General features: G+C 36.1%; 1 protein-coding gene across 3 annotated transcripts; it reads right to left on the bottom strand.

Moving 5' to 3' along the window:
• Positions 1 to 1849: 1849 nt before the first annotated feature.
• Positions 1850 to 13652, bottom strand: LOC133203193 (uncharacterized). 3 transcript variants are annotated; one of them, XR_009723340.1, is made up of 7 exons: positions 13384 to 13652; positions 8203 to 8291; positions 7700 to 7821; positions 5667 to 5736; positions 5230 to 5360; positions 4894 to 4997; positions 1850 to 3708 (listed from the first exon to the last, which is right to left on the bottom strand). XR_009723340.1 is itself a non-coding variant. In XM_061339038.1 (5 exons), exons 1-4 carry the CDS (start codon positions 13563 to 13565, stop codon positions 5302 to 5304), a joined length of 432 nt encoding a protein of 143 aa, XP_061195022.1. In that variant the 5' UTR covers positions 13566 to 13652; the 3' UTR covers positions 1850 to 3708; positions 4894 to 5301. The 3 variants fall into 3 exon arrangements, 1 of the variants encoding a protein (XP_061195022.1); XR_009723339.1 differs by having other exon boundaries at positions 4894 to 5360; XM_061339038.1 differs by lacking the exon at positions 5667 to 5736 and having other exon boundaries at positions 4894 to 5340.
• Positions 13653 to 18988: the final 5336 nt, after the last annotated feature.

The raw sequence follows: 18988 nt of genomic DNA, 5'->3' as shown, positions 1-18988 counted from the left end.
AAATCGTGCATCATTGCCCCATTGGACACTTGTTGTTAAATAGCAAAAATGTATAAATCCAGTCAACAATAATACATCAACGTTTGAGTAACATTAGTCATGAATTTTTGCAATTTTGCCAAAGTCATCATTGGGCGTAGCAGTAAAGATCCTGAAAGTATTCATTGGTGGTCTTCAAAAGATGCTACACTGCTTGATTCTGATACCAATAAGAAATCGTCAAATGTATCTGCATCATTTAGATTTCATTTCTACAATAGTGTAATGAACAAATACCCAAAGATGCATTTGCCCTATGACAAATTTGTACGTCAATTACCACGAGTTCAAAATTATATCACACAAAATAAGTACTGGAAAAACAACAATAAAGGTAGTGAAAAAAAAAGATTTCATAGCAAAATTTTCACTCCAACAATGGGATGCCCTTTCTCACCATGACAAACAGAGGCATACTGTACATGACTGTATGCCTTGTGAAACCTCACTGATCAATTACTCAGTATTACACAATTCTACCTCAGAAAATGCAGAAAATTTGGTTAAAAAAACAAATGAACTTGTTAGTGAAATGACTCATAATAACAGTAATGGAGCAGAACAACTTCTCAATGTGTTAGAACCTATCATGAAAAAAAAATTCAACACAGATTTGAAGTCAACAGTATCAAAAAAATTTAACTTGATTGAGAAGAACACAAGTGAACAAAAACGAAAACATAAAATCAAAATCACAAGAGAAAGCACAAAATCTATAAGTCAGCTTATAGGAAACAACGAAAATGAAATTCAAAATTTTCTTGCCTCTGGAAAATCATATAGCCAAGCTGACCGAGACAGGTTATCTACCTTCTTTGAAGCACCAAATGTTGCCAGAAAGAGAATAACAGACAATTCTAAAAAAATTTTACAAGGGACAAAGAAGGCCAAGAGGCATATTGGAAACATAGATAATTACCAGTTCGACAGAGAAAAATTCCTCAAATTTATTAGAAATTTGGCACCAGGGTCTAGGGTCATCTGGAGGTATCTTGCCCTCAAGTTTCAGGTAAAAAACAAACGAGGGATAATTCCAAAGAATGCAGGTCAGGTTCTTCAGATTTTTGCAAAATTAAATGGTGTCAACTGTAAACAATTTAATACAGATCGACGGGTAAGTGGTCGGGACTTTCTCCAGAGAGTTCGCAGGGCAAGGCAAAAAGTTTTTCGTAAAGTTTCTGTACCCACCCCCAGACCTGCTAGAGCACTGAGAGAAGAAATTCACAGCAAACTAGGGAGAAAGGAACTGTACATTGGAGAGAGAATTGCTCCTAAAATCTACAAAACAAACAAAATAGATGAAAATGGAAGACTTATTGACAAGGAGATGACAGTGTATGGTAGAATGATTCCTTTAAAAAATATTATGGATGCCATGCTAGACAATCATCAAGACTATCAGAGAAATACCGAAGTAGCTACTTTAACATCGAATGATCTGAAGACAATTTTTAAGAATCTTGGAGAAGAAATGCCAGGCTCAGATGAAGAAGCAAAGGAAAAGCTGCTCAAGTTGGAGAAATCAAGACATCTAAAAATTTGGCATGATCACTCCGACATACTAAATCACAGCTACTTCACCGTTATGATCAGTACCCTCTATGATAATGCCAATTTCCTAACTGATGAAGAGTACATGAAAAGGTTTCCCGAGCGCCCCCCTGTGGACATACAAGGAAAGGTGGAGAGGCCATATCTATATATACTTGGACAATCATCAAGTTCGGATATTGACCAGCTTTCATATATGCAGGCTAGGGTTGGAGACCTTCAAAATTTAAGAATGCAGAAAGGGGAAATCAGTTATATGCCAAGAGTTTTTAGTGGGGATGGCCCTGCTAGACAATTTGAAGCAGGGCATCAAAGGGGTGGGAATTACAGCTGCCTGTGTGGAGTAAGGTCAAAAGAACATCAAAATTTAGAATATGTTTACAGTATTGGGAATCCTTCCTTAGATGATCGGGTGCAGATATTCAAAGAAGGAGAACTATGGAGAAGATTTTCAGTCATAAACCCATCCCCTTTTTCTAATCTCAAAAAGTCAGACCTTGAAGTAGAATTAAAAGCAAGAGGCCATGACATCCATAATAAAAGCAAAAGTGAGATGCAGGAAGAACTTACAACAATTCTTAGAGGTATCCAGAGACCACCAGCACTACTGACAACCGACAACAATATTTCTGATTTGCTCCACCTATATGAGATACCACCCTGCGAGCCTCTTCACGACATCACCAACATTGTACAAAATTTGATATTGGAACTACCCTGCCATATTGGTAATTTAACAACACAAAAAGAATTTGAAAAATTTGCTACTTCAACCATTGGGGACAAAAATCAGCTCAAGGGATCCGATGCCCGTCTGTTTGCAGTCAAGCTAGCCATGTTTACCCATCTAAAATTTTTAGAGAAAAAAATCAGCAAAGAAATTTCTGAACTCTGTATGACTTTAGTGGAAATCATTTCTATATGTTACAGTGAATACCAGCAGAGAACAACAAAGAAAGTACTGCGATTATACAACCTTTGCTTTAAATTCTCCATCCTTTCAAAAACTGTCATTGGAATACCAAAGAAGATGACCACCAGAAAGTTCTTTGGCAGCCACTTTCACAGTTTAACAGTCCATTGTCCTGAAACATATAGATTGTTCTGCCTTAGATCCTTAGTCCCTGAGCAAGAGGAAAGATCATTTGGCGACTTAAGGAGTATCTCATTAAATACAGCTAACAGACAATGTGGAAAGGTTATTGACAACGCAGTTTTACGGTACAATGCTCAACAGATGGACGAGACCAAGAAAGACTACCTTAAACATCAAGAATCCATTGTCAGTCACCAGGCAAAACTCTTGCCTAAGTCAGAAAATACAAAATTTGATCTTGATTTCATAATGAAGAGACCAACCCTCTTTCAAGTCCACTACCAGAGAATCTCGGATTTTATGTATGGTGGAGAGAACATGTGGTGGTCCTTACATGAGGGTGCAGTTATGTTCCATGATGGGCCTGAAGAGCCAGATTTTCATACATACCCTCCCTTACGCCACTTTCGGTCTTTGTCAGACAAGGACCAGCAAAGACTCCTGGCAGAAGATTGGAAGAAGTGTGTTCAGGATTGTGAAGCATCAAAACTCAGCTTACCACTGAACAAAATCAAAATACATGAGGAGGGACAACTATGTAGGACTTATAAGAATGAAGGTACATATACTTAAATTTTTTCAATACAAGAAAAAATCAATTAACATAAAATTAAAAAAAAAAAAAAAGATAAATTCTGCATTACTACATATTTTACAGTAAAACTTAGGCAATTTTCACTGAAATGTTATTGCTTAATTACTGTTAATTTTTACCCCTTTATGACTTTACTTGAATACATGTATACTGTGAATATCCTTTGCCTGGAAGTAACTTGACTTCATTAAATATTTCAATCTTTTTTCAGCATTCATTCGAATCGCATCAACTGTCTCAGAAAAATCACAAAACCAGGAGTGGGCATCAGGCAGAAGCAATGGAGAAATGGCTTTGGGTCATTCCACTGGAGTTTCCCCCACAAGAGCAATCCAAGAGTGTGCACCAGACAGAAGAAAAGAAGCAGTGTCCTTGGGCAATTCGGCTGGAGCTCTCCATGCAGAAGCAGATCAGGAAACAGGTATTTCTACAAAAGCAACAACTTTACATCAACATATTCTCAAAGTTCCTCTCTTACAAACATGAATCTGACCTAAGCAATGAATCAATGAATATTGAAAATTCATAAAGCCCTACATGCATTATTCAATTTATTTGCACACAATGTTGCAGTTATTTAAGAAATTAATTTAATTTTTGAAGATTCATGAGGACATGAACTATGGTGCTTCACATCGGCATATTTCGTGAAGTGTGTTAGCGCTTAATGGTAAATTTGCCAGCGAGAAGCGTCGTAGTTCATGTACCTAATGAATTTTCAAAAATTCAATTCAATTTTTATATCTACATTATTCTGATGAGTTGCCACAAATTACACCATTCAACTGTCATTTTCAAAGCAAAAAAGTTTGCACTACAGTTTTGACATCAAGTACGGTAATTATGACTTAACAATGGAGATATTCATGCTCATCCATGTTAGTTCATGAAGCAAGAAGCCCATGTGCCTTACCAGAGTTGCTTTGGCCCTGCTGTTCTTCACCAGATTTCCCCCTTGTAATTTTGCATATAAAGTGTGTGAAAATATATGGCATTCATGTAAAGGGGTCAAAAGGTTTAAGCATGCATTTTATTTTGACATCACAAACCTTGAATACCGAGGAAGTAGAACGTCAAAAACGGAAATCAAAATTCACGCTCACATTGACCAGAAACTGTTACATTGGTTCTTCCATTAATAGTAGCTTACACAAAGGATAATACATAGTTTTGAAATATAAATCACATTTGCAGTCAAGGCAGAGAATTAAAAAAAAAGTAAATATTAGCAATGAATCATTACTTTTTGAAAGATATAGTCTTGTAACTGCAATGGTTCATGAAACAAATTTTCATAACACGCTAATGCACGATATTCAATTTGATTACACACACTGTTGCATTTACGATACTATATTTTTAAATACTAATGATTCATTGCTCAGTTGAATGCCGTAGCTTACCACACACTTTATAAGTAAACTACATCTAAAGTAATTATACAAAATTAGCATTTTTTTCTGTCAGTTACCTTGAACTTGCCCAAATGCCATTTTTGTGACAAGTATGAGTATGACTCCTAAAGTATATACCATTTCCACAGGTACATGTTTATGTATGAACTATTTATATACATTGCAGAGATTTCTAAAATCATAATGGAGACACATACTGATGAAGGTGGTCCATCCATTGATGCAGGATCACTGCAGCAGGAGCTGATTTCATATCCAAATGTAGTTCAAAGCACAAGTGACACTCAGAATTCAGGTAGTTCTACAAAGTTAATATGAAATGAATAAAAACCAACCAAAAAAATAAACCTTTCTGAAAGTCTTTAAAACAACAACTGATGTTAAAGATAAGGTCTTCCCATTTTCTTACCAAAAGTTGATTTGAAATTGTGAGATCACACTGTACTTGTAAAATATTTTGCAATTTATTTCCCCCTAAAATATCCCATACATCTACTGAACACTTCTGTTTTTCTTTTATATCAAACATATACTCATTGATTTTTTTTGGATGATTTCTTAAGTGTGCCTTCAAGATGCTCCACATGGCACGGGGGAAGCACGGATCAAGGGGTGTGTATCAGAAAAACAGGAATCAGCTCCAACTCCTGATATAGACACAAAACTGAAAAGTGAAGTTAAGAAAACAGGTTAATAGTTTTTCTAAATCTATTTATGCAGTTAATCCATGAAAGTATTTTTTCAAACTTAACACAATCTCAACTGTTTATCACATGAAATACTTCTGATTAAATATGAGCGTGACACTGCATATCCTTTATATGATTTGAATAAAATTGAATTTAAACTACCAGAGGATACTTCCATATAATAATCATAGCTTTGATGTTCTTCAGAGAAGAAGGTCTTCAAAAAAAAATACATATAATATACAATGTAAAACTGTGATCATCCAGGGTTGGAAACTCACTGAAAATAGCAGCTAGCTACAGGACTGGCTTCGTTTAAAAATTACCAGCTCTGCTCAAAATCTGCCAGTCCTGATAAAAATGTTCATTATTATGAATGTATTATAAATTTTGTAAAACAGCTGTTCCCGATCGGGAAAGCAAAATTGACCTAAAATTTTCACCCTGAAATTTCAGATTTTTCTGAGTTTCCCGACTGTCATATTTTGTCAATCGGGATAAGAATATCAGGTTTGTTTATTTGAATAAATAATACATATAGGTTGTTTAATGCATGCAGGTGTTAATTGAAACATGAAAATCACTTCTCGCTTGGACGCACACAGCTGTCCAGGTACAGGTATCTTAGCCTGGAGCAGTTAAAGGGATTTAAACTATTTATTGACAACCTGAAGGGGTATGCAAGATGAACACATAGATTTAGGGTAAATTATCATTTCATTAAAAAGCAAGATTAAATAAAATGAAATGATAAACAAGCAATAAAATCAGAAGCCATATCAGAGACATATAAATGTCTCTGGCTATATATATAGATCGTTTTTAAAAACGAAAGTAGAAAAATGCAAAGCACTGCTGATTTTAATCTGCCTATATTAAAAATATTGTAAAGTTTACAGGTAGGAATAAGATGAAAATAATTCAGATGAATAAAAAAAAAGATTAATTCATGTCAAGTACACTAAGGAACTGGCTATTAAAATTAGCTCGATCACTGGGCTGTCATCTGAGGTTTCATCCCGGCCCGCCTGAGAAACAGACTGCCAGATGGTCAGGCAGGCTATAATTTCCAACCCTGGATCATCTATTGTGGCCCCACCCTAACCCTGGGGTTCAAGGTTTCAGCAAATATGGATCTAAGGACTCTTCCTTATATATTCCTACATAAAGCATTTTGGACCCACCCTACCCCTGAGAGGCCATGATTTGAACAAACTTGATTTTACACTATTATAGGATGCTTCCATGTTTTAAATATGGCTTATCATGGCCTTACTGTGCTTGAGATTTTAAAATATTTTTTTTCATATATATTCTTGTATTTAGTAAATTTGATTCCCTATTGTGGCCCCACCTACCCCCAGAATATCAATAAATACTTATAAATGGGAATTATGTCTAAATATACTGAGTATTCAATACTTACACATCTGTTATGTATTCAATTTCATTGAATTTATTGCTGTTAGGGATGGAATACCTAACTTCTTCATTGCTGATTCAACATCCTACTTCTTCAGCTAGTTTCTAAATGCCTGATTTTCCCAAAGCTTTTCCTTATATACCCTTTGGTTTGGCTAGTCCATTCCAAGGGTTGTCAGGTCATTCCATTATCTGTAGTCTTCAATGCGTTTTACTCAAATGCCCCTTAACCATTACACCTATATGCAGGGATAGAAACTCCCTAAAAATACAACTCGCAAATAATTGCGAGTAACAAAAAAGTGAACTCGCAATTTCACAAGACTACTCGCAATTTTAAAATAAAAGCTTTTTTAAATCTAAAATTAAATACATGTAACTTAAGGATAAAGTAGCTGCTGTTAAATAAACAAAATAAAACTGCATTAGTCTCACTGTGTTTTATTTATATTATATTGAGTTAAATCAAAAGCATTTTGTTCTGTAAAATACCAATTTTATTATATAATTTTGGGTCACTTTAAATGCATGTTTTTTCCAAAGTTTTTCTTGGTTTAATCTTGTAAAATCTAGTTAAAAAATCAACTCGCAAGTTTTTGCGAGTTACATTTTCAACTCGCAATTTTGATATTCTAATTCGCGTTTTGCGAGTGGTATATAGTGAATTTCGAACCCTGTATATGTTTCTATGAAACACTGACCCAATATTTTGACCCCGCCTTACCCCTGGTTGTTGTTACCCATGGATGCTTTATGGCAAGTTTGGTTGAAATTGACCCAGCGGTTCTTGAGGAAAAGTTGTCAATGTGAAGAGTTTACAGACGACGAACGACAGACACTCTTCCATCAGAAGCCTTTGGCTCAGGTGAGCTAAAAACTAATGATAGCTTACTTTTTTGTAGAGAGTCATCAAGCTGGATTTCTCGCTGTAAGAAACACATGTGGTCTGGAAAAAGTCAAAAATTCCACAGCAGGTAAGATAAGGACAACAGCTGGAGTACACAATATTCCTGTCTGAAAGTATTTGAATAAGTATAGCCATTTTTATACTGTCAACAGGTATTTATATCACTTAAATCAGACCAACAAACTGGAGTATTTTTTTTACCCCTTGAATCCCAAGGCTTGTGATACTGCCAGTAAATAGCAGGACCAATTATTATGATTATAAAGACATCTTTAATAACAAATTTGACAAATAATGGCAATAACTATTAAAGTGTGCAACATTTCAGATGACTCTTGCACAAAAAAGACATGCAAAAGAAAGCTCTTTACAGAAGTAAAAGGTATATATCGCAAAGTTTATTTATGAAATACAGATTATATTTTTTCATTTATCAGTTTTCAAAATTTAAAATATTTTTTTTAAGAATTTTTTTTTTTATACATTACTAGATACAGAATCAACTGTCTCCATGGTTACAGCACTTCTGCCATGCGATGATCCAACTTTCAAAGAGTTTTTAAAGTATCGGAGGATTCTGAAAAGCACAAATGACTCATTTTTTAGAAACTCCTATGATGCAGCATTGGCTAAACTACAGACAGCCATAATTAAAAAACACAGAGAGCTAATGGAAAACAAAGACAAGGGAACAGTGCCGCTCATTAAAATTGCAGAAAAACTCTTAGTTCACTGGAATATTTATCACTTTTAGACATATTTCATTACACGATACACAAAGTTTGAACTCGGAAGCAGACTTGAACGCTAATAAACATGTCTTGCATTACCTTGTAATTGCTGATTTTTAAAGTATGTTTTTTTTCTTGATTGATCTGAATATATATATATATATATATATGTATGTATATAATCAAAACACGAATTACTTCTTACTACATTTAACAAACTGAAAGGAAGAATCACAGTTTCTGTATTCATGCATTGAATTGCAACTGTTTGGCATGTGTAAATTATTAGGTTTTATATAAAGTTGTAAAAATGATTATTCCAGCTTTTAAACACAAATATATTTTTGGTATGAATGCATCACATCATGACAAGAGATGCAAGTATGCAATTTTTAAAGATGTAATATAGAGATTCAATAAAATGTTTGTTATATTCAGTAAAGAATACTCCTTATATTCTCTATATGGAGAAGCATTCAACATATTGATATAAGCTCCTCCGAAAAATATTGACGGTCATTTAATTTTCACTATTGACCAGCAAAGAGAGTTTTCCCACATTTTAATTGATTTGGATTCTGATTAGAAGATTGATTGATACTGTTACGACTTCCATAAAACATAACGTCACAATAGAAAAACAAGGGATGAAATATTGCCCAACGCGGAGCAAGGAAGCTAACATAATCAATGTTGCCCGAAACACAGCGATTCAATAAAATGTTTTGCTTCTTTGCTATTTGTCATGGTTAGTTTTTCTCCCCTCGCAATAAAGTTGGAAAGGCATGGTAATTAATCCACTTGTGCATGTTGTGTGTAGTTGAGTGAGTCTGTGTGTGTATCAGTAGTTACACAAGTAAATAATAATTTATATCAGATGGATGAGCTTTTTCTTGGGGGGGGGGGGGATGATCTGCTTTGCAATCTGTGCCCTAGTCATGTATGTATTTTGTTAAGATATTTGATAAATTCAATATATTTAAGGAACGACTCAAATTCGTGGCCAAATTATTTGAGTATAACCTGGTTTTGGTCAGTTTACACTGTTTTATAATCCAATTCCCTTATAATTTAATTTTAAAATCATTAAACAACTGTGGGCTTAGAATTTCATAATATTTTACTAGTTCAAATTATACCCCTCGGTGAGTATACACGAAAATGGCATTCAAATCAATTTTATAGTTGGCTTTGTAGAAAAACACAGCAAATGTAAATATTTTTTTTTTTTTTTTTTAAAATACTCTCTTTTAATCTTATTGCCATGCACATGATGCAGCTTGGAGCAGGAGATTTGCTTCATAAGCATGATAAGCAAGCCAGATGTTATCAGGTATACATTCTTTTGAAGTGATTGGGTACAGGATGGTATCTGGTTAGTATATAATATTTTCTGCTTGGCAGGGCGAAGTCGAGCCAGATAAACAATTTACTAACCAGGTGTCATCCCATACCCATTCACAACAAAACTGAGTAACTAATTCACCATTCAGGTGGCTTTGGTTTGTAAAATTGTTTCTTCCCCCTACATTACCCTCTTAAAATGTCTAATTATGACATCACTCTGTGTTGCTAATACTGTTTTGTATTAGGGCTGTCACAGTTCCCCGAAATAACCAAAAACTGCAGTCCAAGTTGTTCAGTTCGGTTTCGGTTCCATTTTTCCGGATTTCGGTTTGGGTCTTGTTTATATGTTAGAATCTGTTTTTATACAAAAAATGGAGTCAAAAATCACAAGAATGATGACGATAAAAGTGATAAACATAACATCACAGCTGAATTCTACTTCATTCTATGACAAAACACTTGTCACGAAAGGGTTAGATAATTATCAAAATCAGCAAGAATGATAGGTTGTAGGTAATTACAAGTTGGCCTAGTAGTCCTGAACACCAATGTCAAGATATTAATATGGTAAAGATTAGTTTTCAAGGTGAATGTAACATAACAAATAAAGATTTTTCAAGTTAATTTCATGAATTTAAGGAATAAAATAGATGTAAAGAACTGAACCGAAAAACACAGAACCGAACCGAAACCTGTCCCGAAAAATTTTGGAACCATGACAGCCCTATTTTGTATTGTCGGAGTGTTTCATGCAGTAATAATTAAGGTACAGACAATTTTGAAAAAAATCGGTAAAGGGAGAACAAAAAAATTCCATAATCAGTCAGGGGTGAGACTGAAATCCGTCATTTTTGAAAAATGATGGATAATCGTCATATTTACTAAGTACGTATTTTCGTCATTTTTGTCAATATGACTTACTATCGTCATATTTTCTTTTTCAACTTAATTCTTCTATCCTGGTTACATAAAAGCGAACTTTGAATTCACCGCTGAAAGAAGAGTGTTTACGCAAGTTTCATTTCATCCGGGTCACTAATTACTGCCGACCACATGCGTTAGAACATCAACATGGAAGGTGAAAGTTATTATTTAGCGGTAAAATGTCGAATTTTGGTAGAACTAATTCGCCATTTTTACATGGCTTTTAGCCCTATAAAAACATATAGTACACCGTCTGGAAGAATACGTACTTGTAGAGAAAAGTCTCGACAAAAAGTTAAAGCCATAAAAAAGTAGTGCGCCCCGTAAAACAAGCGAGATATTTCAGTGCGCCCAGACCCTCCATTTTGAAAAAAGACGGAATATCGTCATTTTCGTCTTCTTTCCTATTTAATGCAAATAAATTGACAAATAACTCTTCCACTCTTATTTTTGCTTGGGAAATTTATACTGTCAACATAACCAGTATTGTACTCAACTGTATTAGAGAAATGAAGTTCGTTTACGATGTTTTTTGTCCTTTTTTCGGTTGGTGGATCTAACATTTTTCAAAGAGAGGTAACTCGGTATTTTAGAAACACTCTAAATTTTTATGACTGTTTTTCGTCATTTTCTTAAAAATGACGAGTTTAAGTCATAATAAAAATTTTATTTTATGGCTTAAAATCGTCATTTTAAAAATGACGGATTTCAGTCTCACCCCTGACTGATAATGACAGTTAATCTTTTAATTGTCAACAGAAATTAATAATAATATTTTTAATTAAAAAGATTAAAACTAAACAAGACTCGTAAATAGATTTTTGATAATACTATCTACAATATCAGTACTGGGATATACCCTACGCATTCGTTACTGTAACACCTGACTGCTTTATTGTCACAGGTATCGGTGTGGAATGGCAACACATGTGCGTGCCGGTTATCTTACCTATGTTTACATTTTATTGCAGTTATGTATTTGTGTTTGTATACTGCACTGACCTGTGCAACTGTTTAAAGTTTCTTTGTTATCTTACTCTCCTGCATTAGAAGAAGTACATAGTTTTTTTTTTTTCCTACCCGGTGCTGTGTAGCATATGTCCATCTACACTGGTGACGACTGATTACACTGAATAGTGACTAAGCAGCTTTATATAGGGGCCCTCAGAACGTGAACATGAACAATCGAATATGGTGGACAAATTCCTTTTACAATTCCTGTTTAGCTTTAATTAAAACTGTTATAAAAGAATGATCATGATATATTTATATATCATGACAATGTATTGATTTTCAAGTAACCATGTATAAGTAATTACACCCCCTTTATGTTACAGATGTCAACCAATCGTAAACCAGGATTTTATTAAACAAAAAAAAAAAAAAAAATAGAGTTGGGCAGTGTTTAAACTCGCTGTAAATTTAGCTAGAAATGCAGGGCTGGCTGCTAGTCAAAACTATCAGCCGGTATTCAGCCCTGCCAAAAATCTACCAGCCCGAGAAAATAATTGTCTTTTATTATTTTTTTTTTTGAAATAATGTGAATGGGGGTCAGATCATCAAAACTTTGATCTTGAATCTATAGGCTGAAGAATTCTACCTTTTTGCTTTTAACACTTTGACACCAATACCAATACCATTTATTTAGTTGATTTGGAAGAGAGTAATCAAATTAATGAATTTTAATTAATGAAAAATTTGAACAAGTCCAGCCAGGGGTTGATACATGCAAATCTGTTAGTCCGCAGCCAAATTTGTGCATCTCGGGCGGTCGGGCTTAAGGTAAATTCAAACACTGGAGTTGGGGTAAAAATAAATTTTCATACACCCAGCTGAAGCTAGCTTATTATAGGAGAACCCCTTTCCCCCAACAAGTAAAATATTAGTTTATTTTAACTATGTATTTCTTGAATGTACTTTGATTTAAACCTTAATTAAATTTTTTTGAAAAAATGAAAATTTCTATATAAAAGGTAAAATTATAATGAGCATCATAATTAGTCGGACATTTTAATACTCACTCTATCTTAATCATGCCGTGATATCATAAACGTAAAACAACTAACCTGCTTTCTAATTTGTACACTTTTACAACTTGATTGACTGCACAACCCGATGAAAAACAAGATGTGTTTGTGAAACACTGATTCCCCCGTATGTCAGCTTATGGCGAAAATTAAAGTATCTCAAATGCAAATATATAAAACAGTGCTTCAATTGAAATTTCAATTTTTTTTCGGAGTTTAGAGCATCTGTGCTTCTTTGTGTCACATTTGTGCATCATCAGCACAGTGGGATCAAAGACTGCCATGGGATATTTCATTTAAAGTGCAAAAATAAATGCTATTAATGTTGTGCAGATCAGAATAAAGAATCCAACACAATTAGACTTCCCATATGGGGCCCCTGTATTTAAAACTTTTTCCTTGATGATAAACTTGAGTGTTGTATTACAGTATCACAAAATATCAACTGCATATTCATTTATGCAATTACTAAAATGTACAGTATATGCTAACAGACTATAAAGAAATCATACAATTTCTTTTTAAAAAGAAGAAACGTAGAAAAGAATATGAACCACGTGGTCTGAAACAAGTCAGCGAATTTTCTTAAAATTACGCATTTAATTACGCTAAAACAGTCTAAATGAAAGTGTAAACTTACAATAACACTCTGTCCAGCAAATTCTCGGCATCTGCCATCAAGCCAGGCAACAATTTTGTTGTAAATTCCATCAAGACACTGGAACAGACAAACTTTTCCCACGCACCTGCCAGCCACGGGGTTGACAATCGTATCGAGAGGGTGAAAGCGCCGAGCCGACGTAGATCAGCTCCAAACGACATTCGGTAATTTCATAGAAAATACGTTTATAGAGCTGATTTAGCGATGAAAACGAAATAAACAAATAAAATTTATTAGAAACAACACAAAAACAAATCTTTAAAGTATAGATAAATAAATAAATAAAAATTCAACACGGAATAAAGTTTTCACATGAATAATTATGAAAATGGGCGGAGCTAAGTCACGTGATATTCATGAGCTCAACCTCATGGAAGTCCTTAACCTAGCTGCGGTTCTGTTAAGATTTCGGGAGGTAGTTCTCCGGATGGAGGAGAGGATTGGTAAGACTTCTCTGAGAACCGCCTTATAGCTGGAATTTAATTCCATTTGCCAGGGAGCCGACAAGGCCATAGAGCAATGGGGGGACAGAGTTATGGACAGTGGCCATAAAGACCTCACCAGAGATTTTTCAAGAGCAGGAAATAGTTCTTTCTGCTCTTGGGTGGAGTGATGGCGGGGCGGGGCAGGGCAGCAGGTAATTAATAATCCTCCTGGTAAACTGGAAGAGGCGATTAAGCGATGATTGGCCTATCAGCTTTGTCGCCGAGCTGTTACCCGTCCTCCCAGGGGCATAAGATCCGTGTCTAGATATCGCGGAGATGACTACAGTATATCTCTGTCTCAAAGTCCTTACAGACAGAACTTGGATTTTGATTCTCAAAAATTTTACGTTGAGCAAAGGGAACGTAATGATCGTAGGGAATGCACTGATCCGAGGAAACCTGAGCGATCCTGTGTGCCCTAAGATAGAGGTCCCGTGTCAAGTCACGGGATCGGGCCTCAGACAGGCAGTATCACTACTGCAGTGACTCGGGTGACAGCAGTAGGGGCTACAGTCACATACGCAGTCCCGTACGGGACAAGTCATTGAGTCGAAGACATTCTCGTGTTTCAAGGTCAGTAGACCGTTACAAATGTCAGGACACAGTACTGACAGTAATGCAAAATTTGAACGTCGTGCGTCAGACTCCGACACCAGAGTCAAGTTTTATGAACCGAATGTAAATGCGACTAAAGTAAAACATCAGTCAGGTCAAGTAGTCAAGGCATGAGTTCAGGTGCGTGGCGTATCCCTATACAGATAGGTGGTCAGCCAGGTAAAGCAACAATGGACACTGCAGCCGACATTACGATAATCTTGGGGTGGTATATAAGCCATTGAGGCCTCAGCCCGAGGTCTTAGAGCACCACTGTTAGGATAGCTGGCAAGGGGGCAGGAATAACCGCCTAGTACCTCGGAAAACTAAACTACGTATCGGTGATTACGATTTTATACACCCAATTTATGTTGAACTTTACAAGACTTCTATCAGGGATTGATTTCTTGCATGCATATGGTGCCGAAGTTTCATGTGTAGCGGGAATGCTAGGGATCAAGGGCATAGACAACTTTTCCCTGAGCGCTGAAGCGACAGTGCCAGTACTCGATGTGGTTTCAGTCCGCATAGTGCAGGTCCCTCCGCACACTGCCCACGTTATCGTGTGCGCCCTTAGTGCGGAAATGCTAGCGTTTATGCTGGAACCTGCCGGTGTTTTGAGGTCTGGGATAATGCCTTCGCAGACATACATGTAAACTGCCACAGGAGAGAAGGCCAAACTGTGTATTCTAAACATGGCTGATAGGAGTCATCAAGTCTAGTACTAAAGTAGGCCAAGCTGCTGTGTCTGTTAAGTGTACCGACCCCACAGTGCGCCGAATGTCATAGAGGGGGAGAGGAGTAATAAGCATATAACCCTACTTCTCTATCAATTAGGGAAGAATGTGCCTGTAGAGGTCAAAACTCAGACTTTCGTGCTAGTTAAATAATTTCCAGACAGCTTTACTGTAGAGGACCTTGACTTCGGAAAATTCTCCGAGATCGAGCATCGGATAAATACTAGCGACGCATTTCCCGTTAAATAGCATACCCCCTACTGATCATCGAAGAGTGCATGGCTACTCTAGCGGGGAATAGCTGTACGTTCTCCAAGCTGGATGCCGATGCAAATGCCAATGCGGTTTATTGGCAAATTAAGATAGCTCCGGTAGACCGAAAAAAAAACGGCCTCCATTACAAAATACGGCCTTCGAATTAACGAGAATGGGGTTAGTCTATGTAATGCCTCCGTGACCTTTGTTTGAGCCATCAATCTGGTATTACACATGCTAAACTGGAAGATTGCTTTGGCATTCCTCGACGATGTTTTAGTGCTAGTGGCTTTATCACATGCTCACCTTGATAACCTGCGATTCCGAGCGTATGTTCTCAAATTCAAAACTTCTGAATTGTGAGCTGTTCAAAACTGAAGTTGGGTTCTTAGGCAGAACCCTTAGAGAGCACGGAGTCGAGGTGGAGGCCCAGTACATTGAGGCAGTGCATGACTGGTCTGTACCTTGCTAGGTGAAGGGTGTTGAACTTTTTCTTGGCTTCGCTAACTAAATCGCAGTTTTCTTCCCCAGCTAAAAAGATGCAAGTCCCGAAAAGGCTAGTATCGTTTAAGAGTAAGTTGTCGGGAGAATCCGCATACAGCGACCGGGGTACTGTAAACCAACTATTATTCGCATAATCTCTTATTTCTTGCGCGACAAAGGAAACATTCTCTACAAATACAAATAAATGGTTCGCGGCGATTAATATTTGGAGTTAAAGTAGGCCGCGAAACCGGATATTTTTCGCACTCGAATAAAAATCGGTTTACAGTAATTCTTCTGTATACGACATAGCTAAGCCGCTGGGTGCTACAAGTTCAGGGTCGGGTCCTGGGGACCCGGGGAGAATGTGGAAAACTAGAGGAGACCCGCAGCCAGCAGAACAAGTGGGTCCTAACGTGGGTACCCGAAAACGAGTGAGGGAAAGGTGAAGTAAGCCAGATACTCTCAGTACGCCCAAGAGACTTACAGCCACTAAGGCTAGAGATGATTGTGTTTGTTTAAAGTCTAACCTTAAAAAGTGGATGTTACAGTGCGACAGCTGCCGGGACTGGTTTCATCCTGGGTGTTTGGGTATAAGTGAGGCCTATGCTAAGTCGTTTCTTCACTATACTTGCCCCGAATGCATTCCCATCAGTGCCAGCCGTCATTAGATTATTGGATAAGGGTCCTGCAATGATGCGGGAGCATGTGCAAGTATAAGATAAGGTTTGCATCTGGTTAGATTGTATTTGCACATGAATATATTAAAAAGCGCATGTCTGATATTTTACCTGTTTTTCAAGGTTACAGATCATGTCTAAGGAAATAGGTGAATTTGTATTCGAGGGCGGAAGATCCGCAGGAGAAGAAATCAGGGATAAGAGTGAAGTGGAACCGGAGGTTTCGGCTGGGACTTTCGGAAGGGAATTCTGTTCTTGTGGAAAGCAGAGGTAGAGACCGGATATGACAGGAGAGTTTCCTCCCGCCGGGAGAGGAGTTTCAGTAGAAGGAGAGCCTTCTTGGGCTGGGATGGTATATTTGCATAGCAGAGCAGAGCCCCACAGTTATTCATCGGGACCACAAATTTTATAATCATGGTGATTTTTCTGATTGCCATCACGGCCATTATAGCGAGAAACGCTATAAAAGTAAGAATTGCATTTCATTATCAGTCTAAAGTATTATGTGTAATGTGTGAACCTGACACTCTTAATGAAGCATTTGTCAATTGCTTGCATATATTACAGATATTGCTTTAAAAAAATGTTTTTAATTTTTAGTGGTACGGATAGCATTCATTTATATTGTGCAATAAGGCCCGCCACAGCAGGGATCCACTTTATTCATGTATCATTATATTTAAACTTATTTTGATTTTAAATTTGATCTTATGATTAGATCACCTGTGTTTTTGTATTCCATGTACCTAATCTAAATTTAAACAATATTTTCTTCACAGAAGTGCATGGCCATTTTCCAAAACTCCTTTAGAAACTTTATCTAGTTTTAATTATTTTTTCTGCTGACAATGCAGAAATGTAGGGATTCTCTGACCAAAAAAAAAAAAAAAAAAAAAAATTGGTTCGTCCTTGACGTTCTCGTATACTTGCATACTGAATCAAACATTCTATATCGGAAGCATATTGTACATGTAGTGGTCATTGCCGCCTATGAGTTAGTCGCAAGTTCGTCACGATATCTCGAAATGGACGCATATAAATTTTCAAGCGAATAACATTTAAATTAAATAATGATGAATTAAAAAAATGACATATAATAACGAATTTCAATGATGATAAGCACTTTCACTTAGCTTAAACTCGATATACAAGTAAACTTGTTGTATACACTCCATAAAATTCAATTAATTGACTTGAAAAAAATATGAATTATTACCTATGCATGATTAATCATCAATATTTTCATAATTAAGGACAGATGACCCCCCCCCCCCAAAAAAAAAAATGAATGCCTGGATTGGTATATATTTTTGGACCAATTTGGGTTGTAAATGATTCAAATTATAAATTTCTAAAATATTAAGATATCGTAAACTTTCTATGATGTTCAAAAATCTACCTTTTTGCAACCCTCCTTATTAATCTACTCAAATCTTTGTCGCTTAAAATCACATTATTTTGATACTTAGAATAAAAAAAAATTAAAATCTATGCGGTAATGTGATTTTAAGCGACAAAGATTTGGTTATTTTCAAAAATTTTTTATCAAATTTTGTTTGTTCATGTATCACCAGTCCTTAAAGAAAATATTTTTAAATAATACATTTAGTTTTATTTTACCTTGCCAAAATGTTTCGAATGAAAAAGTGTCTTTGTCGAACTGGTATATGCGGTAATCACCAAAAGACCGAACGTTCATTTGACGATGGACACGAGATAGAGACAAGGTATCTAGAGATATACAAGGTATGCACGTATACTATGAATTAAATGCCAATCAATTTCTAGCAACCAGTCCTGAACCTTTATACTTTAGAATGATGGGTATCCCTAGACCAGGTAATTATGGAGGAGTTGTTTATTTTATCTGCATTTAGAGGAAATGTCAGATCTAGAAATTCTTCATGTTATGTTCGTTGATTAATTTTATCTGAATGGTGTCATTTGTTTTGACTTAGCTATATAGTAACAATGCAGGTAAATTATGAGTGGGCTGAATGCTGTAAGCTGCCATGCCGAGAGAAAGAAATTAAATAATAAATTAATAAATTATAAATTAATATGTTATAAGTGCTTGCTATTTTATTGTGTGATCAAGCAAATATGATTTCATATACAAATGACTATAGTGGTTCAAAATTAAGGAAAATAACCGAATGAATTCATAGTGACACGCGCTTAAAATTCCAGAAAAAATGTTATTAAAGACATTTGTGTGGTGGTCTTGAAGGTACTGGGCAAGAATTGCCCTGCTACCTCCAACCACGTGGTACACGACACGCACCTGCCGTGACGTGTACCTATCCTCGCTCTCTTTTTCTGTTGTCTGCTGCAAAGTGCAGACGAGTGC

Source organism: Saccostrea echinata, unplaced genomic scaffold (assembly GCF_033153115.1).
Source record: "Saccostrea echinata isolate AGI-Se365-2 ecotype Australia unplaced genomic scaffold, CSIRO_AGI_Sech_v1 ptg000048l, whole genome shotgun sequence".
Classification (NCBI taxonomy): Eukaryota; Metazoa; Mollusca; class Bivalvia; order Ostreida; family Ostreidae; genus Saccostrea; species Saccostrea echinata.
Note: the sequence above shows the minus strand (reverse complement) of the source record. Positions and strands in the feature narration are given on the sequence as shown.

Excerpts from the sequence above, each read along its gene's own strand:
- LOC133203193 (XM_061339038.1), bottom strand. The coding sequence starts at position 13,565 with ATGTCGTTTGGAGCTGATCTACGTCGGCTCGGCGCTTTCACCCTCTCG. Across the intron at positions 8,292-13,383 it reads TTGCTGGACAGAGTGTTATT|AATCCTCCGATACTTTAAAA; the intron begins GTAAGTTTACAC and ends TGTGCTTTTCAG. Across the intron at positions 7,822-8,202 it reads GACAGTTGATTCTGTATCTA|ACAGGAATATTGTGTACTCC; the intron begins GTAATGTATAAA and ends AAATACTTTCAG.